The following is an 18657-nucleotide window of genomic DNA, read 5'->3' on the forward strand; positions in this document are numbered from 1 at the left end:
TGGAATCAGTAAAAAAATTTAATCCCTTAGTTTCTGTTAAGCATTAATATTCCTGTACCTGCCGACTTTATATCAACCCCTATTTCCTGTCTTGTTATATCTTATAATATATATAAATTCAGTGTCCTGATCTTGTTTCCAGTGAACTCCTAAACTAATGAACGGATTTTAATGGGGATTACTTCATGGAGCGGAGTTTAGTACAACTTGAGAGATAGGATAGTTTTTATTTCGATTTGGGACCCTTTGATTTTTATTTCCAATATTTGTTTTGTATGAGGGAATCTTTTGACGCACGGTTTGACAGTTCTGCTGAGAAACAATTTATAACAACAGGGAGCATATTTTACGATATAATTCTTGATGAAATGAAATATTATTGATACTTTAATAAAAATCAGGATTTTATTTATTATCTACAGAACAACGTCTGTCTGTCAGCTAGTCTTAAATAAAACTCACATAGGAATAGTATTATGTAGTTATTAGTATAGGAGAATGCTTAGAAACATCACTTTCTCTTAACTCAGGAAGCTTTTTGCTTCTTTCTTTTGCAAGGTTTTCACAATGAACAGTGAAAATTGCGCACAATAGTCAAGCTAAGTGGTCACCGTAAAATGTTCGTCATCACATTCAAACAATTGACGAGTAATTGATATACGACAACAGTTTGAATCGAGGCTATGTTAGCTCTTAAAATGTCTTAAGGTAATTTCCTTATCCCGATGTATGTTACGTGTGTTGATAGTTTAATGCGAATGTGAACGTATTCTTAACATCATGTTGATGCCCAAAATATATACTGTTACTAGCTGACCCGGCAAACGTTGTTTTGCCATATAAATTATTTATAGAGTTAGAACGTTTCTTGGAAATTGCAATATTACTTTATTTTTCTAAAATAAAGGATTTTCTAAAATAAACGTAGCCTATGTTACTCCTTATTACATCAGCTACCTGCCAATAAAAGTCCCGTCAAAATAGGTCTAGCCATTTCAAAGATTAACAAACAGACAGACAAAAATGTTATTTTGGTGTATGTACCGTATATATATTCATATACATGTAGTAAAAAACGGTTATTTCAATATTACAAACAGAAACTCCAATTTTATTTATATGTATAGATTTAGTCGTTTGTTTAATATTATAGAATAGTTAAAAATATTTTTCTGAGTCAGTCTGGATCCGAAATAATTTTAATGAAGTTTATTCTGAGGCTCTTTTGCTAACAAGAGGTGGGTTCCTTCAGAAATGGATATAAGTTTTCATTAGTAAAGGTCGGCGGGCCTCTAATAATTCCATCGCTAAAACATGCAAATTTTGATAGTTTTTCATTTCATTATTTAAATACTACTACTAGATAACAATTAAAAGTAAATACCAAACCACTGGTTGTAAAAGACAAAAGAAAATTGCAGTGTTTTAACCTCAATTACAGCCTGTGTTATTGAAAAATCAATATTTTTATCAGTACGTCTCTATTTACAACCCTATAAACTCATTTTATTATAAGAAATAGTAATGTTGGTATTAAATATAACATTTTAAAGTGGTTTACAAAGATTTTATCTTTTCATTTAACCTTGAAACAAACTCGGCAGACTAACTGTTTTTATTAAGTATAAAAACACGTAAAAATACCTTTCAGTATTACATCACGAAACATTAACAACACGACATCTTATATATTAGTCGAATAATATAAATTGCTTATTATAAGATATTTATTGAATTCCAAAACAATAAGTTACATCTATATACGTGAATGAGTAACGAACAAAGGTTATAATATATACTATGAAAGAACAATAGTGACTTATCATTTAAATGAATGTGACAAACAAAGGACTCGCAATGACGAGATTTAAGTATAATAATATAATAATAATATAATATAATAAACAGGTTTCTATTTTTAATTCATTTCAATTTTATTGCTTTATATTTAAAAACTGGAGCAAACCCCGCGAATATTGCTCTCAGGACAGTTACGAGAAAATTACCACAACGTCATAGAATCTAGCGTCAGCCATGAATGACGTGGTCGTTGATCGCTTCTCTTGCCAAGAGTGAGTCAGATATAAAACTTCGTTATTAAGTAAATATCTCGCATTTTATATCGTGTCGCCGATCAGTGAAGTCCGGTGTTCAGTGTAAATGTTTGTAAACGGCGTAGAAATTATAAATACGCGACTGGAAAACATAAGCATAGACAGCGGCGACGTGAGTAAGTATTTTTTAATTTGTTTGATTCCTAGCAGTCTGTTTGTTATCGCATTGATAACGTATTAAGTACTTTAAATGCTGTTAGTGTTCAGTTCGTGTAACTTTATTTAATTATCACTTGAAAGTAGCACACGATATTGGAGGGTTTACCTACATCTGTTGAAATATTAAATTTTTGAATAACACGCAATGCAGCAAAACGGTACAAATGTATTTTACTTTAAAAGTTATTGACAATAAGAAATTGTTTGTTATACATTGCTTTGTCTACATAAGTTACAATTAATGTAATTTATTTTTCAGGCGAGATGGATTCACAATCGAAAAATTCAACAATAAACTCGAAAGGAAAGTTGCCAGTTTTGGATATTCCACCTTCGCCCAGTATTCAGATCAAAGACACGGATCAAACTCCACAAAGGATTGACAACCCTTGGCTCTTAAGGGTACAGAATGATATACCTTCGACTCCACCTCCCAAAGTTGAGAAACCAGGTGGATTTTTTCCACAAAGAATCGGATAAAACATACAATAATATAATCTGTAAGGCTATATTGAATTTTGGAATGGAAGGATTTCTGCCGCGTACAGATTGAACTTTCATTTGTAATATCAGGTGTAATGGAAAGAATAGTTTGTGCAATGAAATATGTGTTGTGAATTCCATATCCGTGTTAACTATTGAATGACTGGACGGAGGTATAGCAATGTAAATGTGTATTGAAACTCGTGGCTGTTACAACGAACTATTAAATAATTTCGGATTTAGTGCTTGACTATTGTGAGTAGATTAGCTTAAATTTATTATGATTCATTATAATGTTAGTTAAATAAATATTTGGTACAACAAGCGATTTTCTTTATAGCGATTTTATTAGTGCACGTATTAATAATCAAATCATCGGGAGGTCAATTTAAAAAAAATCCCTACTGAATATTATAAATGTGAATGTAAGTTTGTTACTTTTACGCCGGAGCTACTGAACCGATTTTGATGAAATTTTGTACAGCGATAGACTGGAGCTTGGGAAAGGACATAGGCTACATTTTAACCCGGAAAAATCCATGGTTCCCGCGGAAATTGTGAAAAACTGAAATTGTGGTCGTTGAACTATATATATACCAATAATAGGTTTAGTTTGCTATATAGCAATCTTCCTTAAAATAATATTCATATAATATGTTCGGAACAGGAGTGAAAACGGGAACCGGAACAGGAATAGGACACGAGATAATCTTCAATTACAAACTTGCTTATATTTAAAAACCCTTTATCTACGCGGAAGAAGTCGCGGGCATCAGTTAGTATAATATAAGTCAGAGGCCAGTTTTTGTTAAACATTCTTTTGTACCCGTAAGATAGTCTTATTAGCTGATCAAATGATCTTAAAACAACGCCTTGTTAATAAGCATTATTATTTTATTTAAATTTATTTTCGTAAAATTATTATTTTTATATAAAAAAAGCAAACGCTTGTCTTTTTCAAGTAATTTAAGTTATTATTAAATTTAAGAATATTTTAGATCTATATGTGACAATCTTAGTTCTTGACTTTTGTCTAAGAGATAGACCGCGAAAATTATAAGGCAGATTTATAGATTTTCTTGGCTCTCTCTTTTTTTTTTTAAGAATAAGGGACAAGACGAGCATGACCTTCAGCTCATTGTAATTGATCCGCCCTGCCCATTACAATGCAATACCGCTCAGGATTCTTGAAACACGTAGGGACTCTCAGCGGAACTACTACTGCGCTCGTCACCTTGAGGCATAAGTTGTTAATTCTCATTTGCCAATTAATTTCACTAGCTACGGCGCCCTTCCGACCGAAACACAATAATGTTTACACATAACTGCTTCACGGCAGAAATAGGCACCGTTGTGGTACCCATAATCTAGCCGGCATCCTGTGCAAAGGTGCTTCCCACTGGTAATGTCCACTTTTCATGTTCTTGTCAACAACTGAAGGTTAGCTCAACGAACTTCTTCCTGTTTTATGATAGTTTTCCAGATATTCCGGAGCCACGATTACCTTTTCCTCTATTTTGCCAATCAATCCAATCAGATATGCTACTTTTCTTCGTTTGACTGACTGCAACATTTCTAAATTTCTGCCAACGCACTGGTGTACCGCGACATGCATTTAAATGTGACAATTAATCTTGGTCTTAAGTATTATGAATGATTATTATTTTTTTCTATCTGCTTAATTTAAAGCACTCGCTTGCATCTGTCAACTGCTCTATTATGTTTGCAGATAACGGTCTGATACGTTTATCCTAAATTACAAGTCAAAATAAAATTTTAAAAGTTGCAACTGCATTTGGAACTAATAATTAGAGAATTCAAAATTGACTGTTCGACATTAGAACGCCTCAATTCAATTGTCGTTCTGTTAGAAGAATCGAGGCACAGTGCGGTCACAGTAGACAGTACATAATATGTCTACTGTGGTATTAGAAACTCAACGGGTGTGGCATAAAGCGCTTATAGCGAAACTGCCATCCTATGGGCTTCCCGAGAAGTTGTGCAAATGGGTCACTAGCTTTTTGGCTGATCGGAGCATCAAGGTTGTTATCAACGGTGCATGCTCCGACTTAAAACCCATAAACTCTGGTGTCCCTCAAGGTTGTGTGCTATCCCCTACGCTGTTTCTTCTGCATATCAATGATATGCTGCAAATCAGCAATATTCATTGCTATGCAGACGACAGCACAGGGTATGCTTCCTACACCGGCCGTGCCAACATGTCCCGGGATAGCGTAGAACCGGAACAAACTTGTGTCTGAAATCGAGACTATGCTTTGCAAAGTCTCGGAATGGGGCTGACAAAATTTAGCCCAATTCAACCCCAAGAAGACACAAGTTTGTGCGTTCACCACTAAAAAGTCTCCCTTTGTCGTATCCCCTCGATTCGAGATCACTCCTCTAACTGCCACAGCCTGTTCAGTTCCGTGGTCACTTGGAAGAGAAGGCCAAACTGGCCTCTAAAAAGCTTGGTGTACTCAGTAAGGCGAGACAGTAGTTCACTAAAAGCCACCGCCTGCAACTTTATAAGGCGCAAATTCGGCCTCACATGAAGTACTGTTCTCACCTCTGGGCGGGTGCTCCCCAGTACCATCTTCTTCCATTTGACCGCATACAACGAAGAGCGGCTCGAATCATCGACGATCAAGTCATCTCCGATCGGCTTGATTCTTTAGCATTGCGTAGAGATGTGGGTTCTCTCTGCATCTTCTACCGCATTTATCACGGGGAGTGCTCAGAGGAGTTGTTCGGGTTGATTCCAGCGGCCAAATTCCACCACCGGACATTACGTGCAAAGTACCATCCGCATCACGTAGACGTCTGGCATTCCTAAAACCGCGCGTTTTGTTCGAAACTTCTTGCCTCGCACAGCCACGTTGTGGAATCAACTACCGGAAGCGTTCTTCCCGAACAGATACGACTTAGGGACCTTCAAGAAAAAAGCATACTACCTTAAAGGCCGGCAACGCATTTCTTGACACATCTGTTGTTGCCGATGCCCATGGGCGGTTGCCTCACCTCTCCCCATCCCGTGAGCCTCTTGCCCGTTTGCTCCCTCTCATATAAAAAAAAAAACCCAACGGCCACTCTTTTCAATCAAATAGAGTATTTTATAATGGCCGTAATATACATAACAAATTAGTTTGTAAGGTGTTGCATAATTATGTCATGAAAAGTAATAAATAGTTAAATGTATAAATAAAAAATCTTATATTGGGTGCATCAACCTTTATATATGTCAAAGAAAATTATACATAATATGTCGTTCTCTTTCGTTGTCTCTATTCAAACTTATACACGGGCCATAAGTTTAGGTGTCAGAGAGCGAGCAAAATTAATTTAACGCCATATGAAATTGATACCAGCTTTATGAATCCCGACAAGTACTGTATGCCTAGATTTGCTTCTATAGGGATTATTTACCGAAGTAACTCGACCCCGACATGCACATTTCATACTGTTTTAAACAAATATTTGCACCTACTTTAAAGAATGTTAGATATTAAGACAACAAATGTTACAAATCATTGGTGTGTTTGCTAAAATAAAATAATTATAAGTTAGTTTTCTACTTGCAAAATGGAAATGCCAAATTTCAATACAATGCATATGATTTTTGTAGTTTTAACATAACGCTATGTATTTAAATATGACTATTTTTTCTCTTTTAACTCATTTTACATACTTACGTAATTAAGATTCAAAGTGTAATTTCAATAGTCAATGAATTTTCTTGTACAATTCGAGCCTAAAATAACATATCTCTCAAAATTAAGTTTAGTCTATGACCCTTTCTAAATTTATTTAAATCTTACTATTATGTCGGTAAATACTCACTTTTTACTAATTGGACTTATTATTCATACTATGAAATCGTATTTAAAGCTTTTTTGGTAACAAAAATATATTTAAAACTGAGTACATAAAAAAAGTACTTGAATTATTATATTAATTAGTTAATTGCGTTTACACTATATATAAGCACCTATAAATAAATAAATAATTTGTTAAAACATGACCAACATCATTATAAAGTAATTAAAATGAAACCTAATTATCTATTGAAACAAGTTTTAACAACAACATAATTCCAAATAAACTATATCTTGTAGTTCGTGATCACTAATAGATTAATGTTTTTCTATACAAAGGTAGGTATTTCCATTGGAAAACACAGTTATAAATGTCGTTCGTATTGTAAGCTTAACAAAGCAAAAAATAAATTTCCCGAAACCTCGTCGACAAAGAGCATACAACGTGAATCATGGCTACGAATCATAATAGAGAACTATTATTTATTCTGTGGCGGATAAATTTTGGAAAGTTGTAGGAATTACGCTAACGGCGCCTGCCACTTTGACGAGTAGATTCTGGCATATTATTTCAATTAAAAATTTTGGTTTAATAACCGATTTATATGAAAAAAGAAATATATGAGCTATATGCACCACTGAAAATAGCTTTTACGGCCGTTTTCAATAACCTATCTATCCTTAGTTTAACTTACTTGAGTTATACATCTATTATTTTAAGCTTACTAACATTTCAAAAACCTATTGACAGATAGCATTGGACTATAACTAGATATAACATAGATAAGATATTGTCATTAAACGGTGACAGCAATGTATCCGTGAAAACGGCCGTAAGTCGGCTAAGCAGTATCTAAATCTTAATATAAATCCAGTGTCCTGATGTTTGTTTCCAGTTAACTCCCAAAGTAATTAACGGATTTAGTCCAAATTGAGATAGAAGAGTTTTTATTTCGACTTGGGACCCATACTTATTTTTATTTCCAATATTTGTTTTGTATGGACTAAGAGAGAATTTATTGACGCACGGTTTGATAGTTCTGCTGTGAAACAATTTCATATCAATAACAACAGGGAGCATATTTTCCGAAATAATTCTTGATATTATGAAATATTATTGACAAATTTATAAAAAACAGTATTTTATTTATTATGTACAGAACGTCTGTCGGGTCAGCTAGTTCTTATTATATATACATATATTGACTACTAATAGGTACTCATACGAGGCGAAAAGTACATCAAACAATATAAAAAAATTGCGAATCACACATACAAGAAATATTTTGATTTTTTATAAATAAATTAAACACATTTTTAAGTATAAATATTGGGATTAAAGTTGTCGAAAGTCCTTAAATCTGCGATAATAATATAAATTTCAGTCAGCAGCTAACTGCTAGCCTAAGCTAGGCAGGTTCCTCAACAATAATTACTGCAGGTTTTTTAGGACTGGTTTCTAGAACAGGTGATCATTACGTCAAATGTGTCAAGTCGTTCGAATTCAATATGTAACACAGCTTTATATTTATTTATAATGATATTAATTAAAATGATTAATTTATATTTTATATTATTTTTTTTTATTGTAATAATATTCAAAATTGGGTGATTGTAGTGAAATTGCCAAAAGCTGATTATACTCTTTATAAAATTGAGGCTGAAATACCGTTCAGGACATTAGCTACTATCAACAAAGCGTGGGTGTAAACAGATTTGGCTAAGAGTCCCGTTCCGAATTGGAGTAAAACGAAATCCTACAGACATCTTGACTCATTCCCAAATAAAACTTCCTCGGCTATTAGCCCCAATTTGTATAATTTTATGTCGCGGCCGTAAATACGGAAACCCAAACACACGAAGTATTCTACGTATAACACAAAACGTTTTATTAATATTTGTGATATTCTTGTCAGTACTAAAAATGTTTTTCAATAATCATTCAACTATTTTATATGTGATTATAGATGTGGCGTTCAAGTAGATGCTTTTGGGCATCACGGGCTATCCTGCCTAAAATCAGTCGCGCCAGCATCCGCAGGGCAGTAGCCGCTCTTAATATACCAGCTGTTTAAGAGCCAAATGGTATTACCCGCCGCGATGGCAATCGTCCTGAGGGAATGACCCTGGTGGCTTGACAACGGGGAAGGGCGCTGGTCTGGGACGCGACTTGCTTCGACACTCTGGCTACTTCTCATGTCCAAGTTACGTCAGTTGGTGCTGGGGCTGCTGCATCGACTGCCGAAGACAGCAAGCGTCGCAAATATGTCGGTCTCAGTGAGTCTTACATCTTTGTGCCGTTTGGTATCGAGACACTTGGCCCTTGGGGCCCAAAGGCGCGGAGAATGTACAAAGTACTATCTTCGCGCCTCAACAGGCAATCCAAGCACTGGCAACTACTTCGATCAACGGATCAGCCTAGCTATCCAGTATTCTTGGGCTTCCCCGTAGTGATAGTTTTTATTTTATGTAATCATAGTATTGTAAATATAGTTATAAGATTTGTTTTATTTAACTATATATTTACTCTTTTATTCTATTTATTTAGTGGATTCGCAACCAATTCATCACCGACAATTTATGTGATAAGGTACAATAATTTTTAACACGCTGTTTTGCTTGGTACGTTTGTATGTGATGGAAATCTTTTAACGTCGGATTTAATTGACACCTCGCACACTTATCAACACCGATGACAATGCAATAATTTAAATAGTCTCTCGTGTTGTATTAGTTGGGTATGTAGTGGAATTTTACAACTTAGTTTTCGAGCTCTTTAAAACGTCGATATTGTACTTACAGTTTCCATTTTTAGCAAGAGTTTTTTTTTGACTTTGTGCCAATTTACAAAAAAACAATAAAAACAAGCTTAATGGAATGCCAAACTCAAAATTAGAGAATTATTTTCAATAAGATTTAAATTAAGAATAGTGCGAGTAAAGCATGTTATTTAGTTTTGTTTTTAACTTAACTCTCCAATTTTCAAGTGTCATTTTTAACTATTTAGTAGTATATATATCTACGAATCAGTTTTTTATTTCATTTGCGATTCATGCTAGTTTCATTGTTCACAAGTTTATTTTTGTTTTAAATAATGACCTCATTAGTCTTCACAACCTCTTTTGTGACATAATATAACCTCGCCCGGTCTCTTCGCATGACAGCGATATCTGATAAATTCAGATAACCGTTACTTATCAATAACAATTTCTAATATCAGATAATGCCTCGTAGTCTCGAGAACATACTCAGCTTATAGTATTTAAGTGATTGATTAATTAATGAAGAGAATGGTTACGCAATTACGTTTTAAGAATAGGTTGTCGATAAACGATCTAGTTGGTCACAATATTCATGAAAGTAGTGTCAGGTAATAACTAATTAATGAGAATGTTTCGATCGATGCGGAAAATATTTACTACTATTACATACCTAGTGGTATCGAGTGCTAGAAATTGCTGTGAGAAGCATTGCTCGTGTTGTAAGTACATTATATTCAGTACTTACCTGAGATTCCGCAATAGACAAACACTTTATATTAGCAGTACTATCAAGGGTTAGTAATACTGGGGTCCACCGTTACGGGAGCCGGCGAAATATCGTATGCTGTTCTGTTAAAACCTCTATTGCCAACTGAAGTGTGTAGAGTCGATAATGAAATAGACGCGTCCATACTAAAATTGTTTATGCACGAAGTTTAAAAAATAAAATAAATATATAGTGTTATATTTCACCAATATCTATGAAGTTTTTTGTCGGAATACTATACCATGATATATTTAATAATACAGATTACACAAATAAAATTTGAAAATAAAATTTTATGAACAATGCGGGACTCGAAACCACGACCTCTCGCTTTCCGTGCGACTTTTAAAAAAATATTTAAGATAATTTAAAGTTGTTAACGTGTAAACGTGTAACGTGTTAGGGTTTCTATCTATCGTAAATGAGAAACCTTATTTTATCAAAAAATGTTTTTAATGCCTCCATTCTTTTCTTATTTTGCTTGCTTTGAGGAGAAATTGGCAGATCTTTTATAACTTTAAAATATTATTTCTATTATGTATGTTTGGTACAGAACAAGTTTATCTGAAAAAGTAGCAGAAATTAAAATTTAAAGTTTCACAAAATTCTACTACTTGAAGTTTCATTCCATTGCCCATGCACGTTGTGGCAAGTAAACGAAACATATCATCTAATTCAATCATAAAATATATTATAAGTTTTTATATATTTTACTTTCGGTGTCTGTTCCAAAAACAAGAATTAAGAATATTTTTAATATGATGGAAAACTATACAAATATTTTATATTTAAAGCCGCGTCTAAATATCTTAATTCTACGTTGGGTGGGTCCTGCGCCCTGTGAAGGCTGCGCGCGCAGATTCCCAACATGTATTCGCAAATTAAAATTCCTTCGTATGGAATAAAAATGGTTTTCGATTTTATTCATTTGAAAACTTAGGTCGGATTTGCATGAGTTTCAAAGACATTTTATTGAGAATGAGATAGTAGATAATATTATATACATACTCTAGGATGTGCCTTGCGAGGACAGCGACATCTGTTGTCATAGTCATAGTTTTACTAAATGTTCTCTTTGTACTGACATTATGATTCATCCCCACCTGTTTTATGACGTTTGTGTATATGGTAGATCACGCCTTTGTGTGCTGCAGGAGCCAGGCTACATCTGAAAGGCTGTATTGATGTTCGTCGGACGTCGAGTGAGCTGGTCTAAGTATTAACCGATGGCTATGTAAATATTACTTTGTTTTTTAAATGTATCTCGGGGGCGATCGCGTTGGAGTTAATAGGAGGTCTGACTGTGGTTGTGATCAACCGTGTGGTGCGCGAACGGAGTATAACTCCTAGACCCCCTTCCACATTTTTTTTTTAAAATTAAAGAGATTGTGTATCCAGACGTATATACGAAATGCTGAGTTAACCGACTAACCTGACAGATTTGGTAGAATAGAAATAAAATAAGTTTTAAATCATTTTGTTCATATACAAGAAACCAGTTAAGTGCTAGTTGAGCTCGCGCACACTAGCCGGGGATAATGTTTATTACATTGTAACAATTACAGGTATGCCAAGTGGCCGGGTGATGGGCACAGGCTCTAACCTGGGTTGAATCGCTTTATGCTTCGCCTAAGATGATGAGTTAGGACTTAGGGCAAAATGTCAGTGTTTTTCAACAGTTTTCCTAATATATTGTTTCAAAGCTATTTATTTTAATAAATTCTATAAATTTTTCAGCAATTCTCTGACAACTTACCATCGTGACATAGACTTCGGTGACGCTCAATGACGTACAGACATTGTTCCTGAATTCATTGAAATATTTCTTTAAATAGAAAAACCTCGTAAAATAAATTGAGATGACCCAAACTACATGCGAAGTTAACACTAGAAATATTGTATGATATATTATTATTATTCTTTCTTGATGTTCCTGTTGCGAAGAATTACCTGAAACAAACAACAAAACCTATCATTAGTAAGATAGTTTCGTGTGTAATAATAAAGAGGCGAGGACTTTCCTATATGTAGGATTTTATCCTCACTTATATGATAAACACTAATGTGAGTTTGTTCGTCTACTCAACCGATCTATTTTACACACAAGTGGTCAGAGGTACAGTAAAGGAATTGAGGGTAGATCCACATATCACAATTGACATATTTATATGTGTTATATAAATTATTTTACTCCATATTTTTATTGGTTTCAGATTTATTCTAATAAGAAATTTACAAATTGACTGAGTTTTTTATCCTGTCCTTCCCCGGGGCTTAAAAAGAAAAGGGTAGTCCCAGGCACAAGGGTGTCGTAAGAGGCGACTAGGTCGGGGTTTCAGCGCTCTGTGAACGGTTCGATCACTTCTACTGCATTGATCACGGCGAGTCTTCCGAAGAGTTGTTTGACCTGACTCCTACCGTCAAATTCCACCTTCGCACCGGAATCTTTATCAACGTACAACCAAGCTGTGGAATGAGCTTAATCCTTTTTCCGTTCCTTTAAAAAAAGTATACCTTAATAAATGGTAGGCAAAGATCCTGTTAGTCTTTTGGTGTTGCAGGAGGAATAAGATGTTGAAAATCCCGTCGTCCCGTGACGGCAGTTTTATGTATTAGGAACTCGAAGTTAACACGTACAACATTGTGGGCAAAAGCAAGTACTATATTAAAGTTTATAATTTAATTTCTTTTTTATTATGTTGAATATATTTTTTTTAATTTACATCCATAATAATCACCATGTAAAATAATTCTGCACTTGTCAACAGTTTCACTTACATTAGAGGAACGGGAAAGTGGCATACGTACTAGTGGAAAGTAAAAATAACGCCCGTCCATGGACATCCATAATACCAGAGGTCAATAGAATAGCCTTTGAGTAGTATAGTATAATAGCAATTAAAGTACAATGTTATATATTTTATTAAAAAGAGCGCAAAAACAGAATTCTGGGAGAGTTTCTTGCGGCGCTTCTCTCTTACATAGCCATTTGTTTCCGAAGCGGTTGTAGCGTTAAAAATTACATAAAAAAGGAATTCTAAAGAACTTAATTTTGAGGAAAAATGCCAATTATGCTTTAACCTCGATTCTTGAAGGTACCTGGGTCACATCGGTTCAGAATTACGGCAGCTAGAAGATTGTTCCACAAAGTGGGTATGCGATGCTAAATATTTGTCTCTAAGCTCGCGAATGTGCAGTCAGACATCAACAATGGGATGTAGAATCCTGGAGCAAATGGCAAATATAACAATAACATATAGCTCTCCCAAGATATCAAAATTACAGGAAATCCAAACTAACATTATATAACCAAAACATGGCTAAGTCTGATCGGCAGATAAAGACAATCGACGATCGTCGCACATTTTTCGGAAAGCGCCTGCGAATCAGCACGCACTAAAGTTTGCTAATGTAATGTTATACGGCACGCAAAGGGGGGACTTCCGGCTTCTAACGGATCGTATTTCGTAACCTTCAACCACTATGTGACTTGTGCTGACTTATCCATAAAGTTATGTGGACACGACAAGGTACAAGTCACAGAACAGTTTAAAGAAATTTTACCTATTCTGTGGTACAAGTAATATAAATGCCTTTTTATTTTATTACGGGACGAGACGAGCAGGACGTTCAACTGATGGTAATTGATACGCCCACCCGATTACAATGCAGTGCCGCTCCGTATTCTTGAAAAGCCCAAAAAGATAGAAATAGTCGCCGTAAAAAAGTATCAGTCAGCACAGGTTGGTTCGAGACTCGAGTGCCATGAGATAAATAAGACAATGATCGCGGCAATTGGCGGCGCTAAATGTCTACTGTTTGTTGTGTAACTTGAAGTGGGCACAAAGGTCTTGGCCTCGGTAACTTACAAGTACTAGCTGTCTCCATGACTTTGCTACATTACACGACACGACATTTACACGACAACCTGACCACTAAATATTTATACCTATTTATTTCTCGTGGAACCTTTTTATTCATTTTCTAAAATGAATCTAGCCTAAGTCACTTGTCTGAGACTAAGATCTGCCACGACAAGTTACTTGTCAAAAATAAAGATAAAAAAATACTTTTGAAGGGATTAATAACGCGAGTAAATCTCATTTATGGTGGTTGATATTTGGTAAAGATACCAATAAAGATTTTGTGTCACGGCTTTTCGACAACAACTCCCAATTACTCATATAGTATCGAAATACTGCGTCATCTGGAAGACAAAGCTAAACTGGCTTCGGAGATAGTTGGGGTGAAATAGAGCATGGCAAAATTAATTCGGCTGACATTCTAGCGCTCAACAAAGTTTATGGTCTTTGGTGTAGTACTTCCATCTCTGGTCTATTAACTCCTAACTGTTTGATCACGTCCCGTGCAGAGCTGCTTGAATAGTCGGGGATCTATTGATATGTAAATAGCTCTATTACCTAGAGGCTGACAGTACTTTACTTCAAGTCACCACCTGTAACTGCATGCGGCGAAAATTTGGCCTCACATGGAGCATTTTTATAACCGCATCAAGTCATCTACGAACGGCTTGATTATTTGGCGTTACGTAGAGATGTGAGTGCACCTGAGCAGGTCAGAGGAGTTGTCCAGATTGATATCAGCAGCCGAATTCCACAGTTACGTCAAAATGCAAAATTTCACCCGCATCATGTTGATGTTATACAACCGCGCTATATGATAAATTTCTAGTCTCGCACAGTCACTTTGTGGAATCATTTATCGGCTGCAGTTTTCCCGGATCGATCCGGCTCAGGGAACAGAGAGCTAAAATAGTTTGGAATTAATTCTAAAGAAATCCAAGCATATTTTCTAATTTCTACTGATAAATTTTTTTTTTGCGCCCAAGCAAGGGAATGGGCTACCCTCCGGGATAACGACGGGAGGGAGCTGGTGAATGCTCATGCATACCAACGCAGCCTAAGTCTGCGTTGGTTATGTGGGACTCACGTGAAAACCTAGGTGCCTACCCACTAAACACCACCTGCAGTTGGCTTTGGGCAGGTGCCCTCTAAGCCTACATCGAAGGTGACCTTCTCATGGGGAGAGAGAGGCGCAAGCGGCACTCCTTATGGAGTTTCCGCTGGGATGATACTGATAAAATATAATCAATTATCATGTATTTATTTCGAAACAGCTATGTCTTTCATGCTAACAAGATACTTATGGCGCCACCTACAGAGATATTAACTAAACTCAATATTTTGTTTCACAGCCATCTACTGGAACTACATAAAACTAAGCAAACTTTGAAACCTTTCTTCGACATGTTTATGCAATGTTGCTTTTATCGTCTAACCATCATCGTTAAAGCCCGCTAGATGGCACGAATCACAGAAAACAGAAAGGAAACAGAAAGTTCATAAAATTTTCTCATAATTTATTACAAGTACTACATCTGAACTAGATCAACATAATAAACAATTTTCTTATTCACGAATTATTAGAAAAAATAATTCCTACTGGCAGAGTTTTTGTGAAGTCTCTTCACTAAATTTATTTGTACATTTAACGACCCGAACATGATTACTAACGGACAAACATTTTCCGTTCATTTAATGGATTATAAACCAAGTTGTAAATAACTATGTCACGATATTAAAATAATAATGCATACCGATAGCCAATGGAATGTAAAATATTTACATCGCTTGTGGTTTCGAATATAAACTGATATTGCGGTTGTTATATTTAGGTACTTCGTTATTTAATTAATTTATAATTTCTATTGTTTTATTGTAAGGATTAAACGGAATTAAAAATCAAATTATCTGACTGCGAAGGAGTTTAAAAATCGATAATTTTTTTTTTGTAATAAAGTACTTTATATTTTTTAAATCGCTTATTTTTGATGTCAATTATGACAAGTGTACCGACAAGATTTACAAAAAGGTCCTTTTTTATGACAATAACAAGCAGGACGTACAGCTAATGGTAATTTATACGCCCTGTCCATTCCAAATGCAGTGCCGCTCAGGATTCTTGAAAAACCCAAAAATACTGAGCGGCACTACAATTGCGCTCGTCACCTCGAGACATAAGATGTTAAAACTCATTTGCCCAGTAATTTCACTAGCTATAGCGCCCTTCAGACCGAAACACAGTAATGTGTAATTAAATATTGACATCTTTGTAATAAAGCCTACAAAAAGTTTAGATTTGTTAAGATGATAAAAAAATAAAGGGTTGCACTCCGGGAGTGCTGGCAGAAATGAGATCTGCACGAATTGCTTTATTTATCAGTATAAAAGTACTGGCATTTATGTGGTTACATAATTCAACTTACAAATTATATTTTTGTTATTATATTATATATAGTTTATAATAGTCACAAAAGACTCAAGTCTCCTCCGTCTTACAAATTTTCGATCAGGCCACGTGTAATGACGCGAGTTTAACATTTTATACCCATCCCAAGAAAAGTGCTCAACGCCACTAAAGAAGATTTCACTTCTAAAATGGTAGTAAATATATTCTTAAAAAAATGTTGACTATAAGCTCTTATAGGTCAAAATATGAAGGCATAATTATTGTGTTACCTACAAATCCTACTAATATTATAAATGTGAAAGTTTGTATGTCTGGATGTATGTTTGAACTTCTTTAACTCAAAATCTACTCAATAGATTTTGATGAAACTTTACAATAATATAGCTTACACACCAGAATAACAAATAGGCTTTAATTTATCAAACTATAGTATGAATTATACAAAATATTAAAGAAGTGTGATTGTTACTAATGAGTACAACTAGCGCCATCTCTTATCAACTAGCAAGAAAAAGATCAATACAATTTATATGGCAAAACAACGTTTGCCGAGTCAGCTAGTATCATATAAAAGAACATACTTGAGAGACTTTGGAAGTTATTAAGGATCTTGGTGTGACTTTCGATAAAAAAGACTTTTCTTCCCCATTTAGAAAACATAGTAAAACGTGCTTCTAAAATGCTCGGTTTTTTTTTATAAGAAACACATTTTTTTTTTAATAAAAAATAAAAAAGCTCCTTTATTTCAGTCTGTTTCGGAGTATCTTGGAGTATGGTTCAGTTGTCTGGCGTCCTCACTATACTACGCATATCCTAAGACTGGAACGTATTCAAAAGCGTTTTCTGTGGCATGTGGCTTTTAGTGCTGGTAAAGCCAAGAAAAGGCTGGACTTCTTTAAAATGATCACTTTGGATGAACGTAGAGAACTTCTGGATCTTCTGTTTACTCATAAGCTGTTGAACGGCTTTATCGAACGCCCCGAATTGCCAAATAAATTTAGTCTAAGAGTACCTTTAGCCTATTACGGTGGTAAATGGTAAAATTTATACTTAGATTTGGAATTTCATTTACTGTAATTTTTTATAAAATTTTTCGTTGTTATTTTGTATATCAAACCGCAAACTTTCCACCCCTCTGTCGGTACAGATTATTTATTTTAATTTCTAAACTATTGAAGGCTACTTACCTCAAGTAGTTGTGCTATGAAAATCGAATCTACAAAATCTAATTAACAAAATGAATTACCAAGCCCTGTTTGTGGATTTTTTTTTTAGCCAGATTTTTAAAGTGTTTAGTTCGTCATAATTGTGAATTAAAGTGAATTAAGTAAATTCATTCAATTAAAATAAAACATTATAATATTCCGGCAATATAATCATAGATTTTATAATTTTAAACGTAAACAAATTAATTTGCAAAATCGCTAATTTGCCTCCAAAATGACCTTCTGTATTGCGTCATGCATTAGATCACCGTTAGAATTACTCAATACTTGTCTTGACACTGAAACTTGAATGTTACACGTCGACAAAGCGAGCCGCTTCGGAAACAATTTAAGATAACATATATCTTATCTTTAGTTCTACACACACCTATTAATGTATAAAGAATAACTGCACAATCGATAAAGATATTTTTGCACATAAGAAACATTTTTCGTGGTCCCTTATTAACTTATATCTTTAAACGAGCAATTCTTGTATATAAAGATGCCAAATGCTCAACGAAGAGGGTGCAAATGCCCTTTCAGGAATAGCATCTGGGTGATATGGACATGACCCTGTAGCGCAAAATTGCCTTGTTCGGGATGCTGACTAACGTATTTACCAACTCTTGGTCCCAATGGTGCTCAATAGAACGATAAACAGATTTATCTATGGGTGGTGGGACTCGTGCGTGGTATATATATAATCTGAATCTCGGAAACGGCTCCAACGATTTTAATGAAATTTAGTAAACAGGTAGTTTCGGAGGCGAGAAATCGATCTAGTTAGGTTGCAATAAATAAAAATGTAGTTTTATCCGTGTTTTAATGAGAAACTGCTAGACTAAAAACCTCCTCTGTGCTGATAGCCCTGAAGGCTTTTACAGCGAAGCCGGGCGGGGGCCTTGGAGGCCGAAAATGTAGCTCACAGGCGCGGGGGGTCTCGGACGGAGACTCGAACCTCGGACCGCCTGCTCACTAGGCTGGATGGAGAGAAGATCACTAACGATCTAATATATCTGTTAGAAATATCTAATATATCTGTTAGTCAAGTCTGCTAAAGAATTAGAGTTAGTATAGTTTGTG

General features: G+C 35.0%; 1 protein-coding gene across 1 annotated transcript; it reads left to right on the forward strand.

Moving 5' to 3' along the window:
- The first annotated feature begins 2082 nt into the window (after nt 1-2082).
- On the forward strand, nt 2083-3080 carry LOC126965621 (uncharacterized). Its single transcript, XM_050809292.1, has 2 exons — nt 2083-2230; nt 2533-3080. Exons 1-2 carry the CDS (start codon nt 2161-2163, stop codon nt 2751-2753), a joined length of 291 nt encoding a protein of 96 aa, XP_050665249.1. The 5' UTR covers nt 2083-2160; the 3' UTR covers nt 2754-3080.
- Nucleotides 3081-18657: the final 15577 nt, after the last annotated feature.

Source organism: Leptidea sinapis, chromosome 8 (genome assembly GCF_905404315.1).
Source record: "Leptidea sinapis chromosome 8, ilLepSina1.1, whole genome shotgun sequence".
Lineage (NCBI taxonomy): Eukaryota > Metazoa > Arthropoda > Insecta > Lepidoptera > Pieridae > Leptidea > Leptidea sinapis.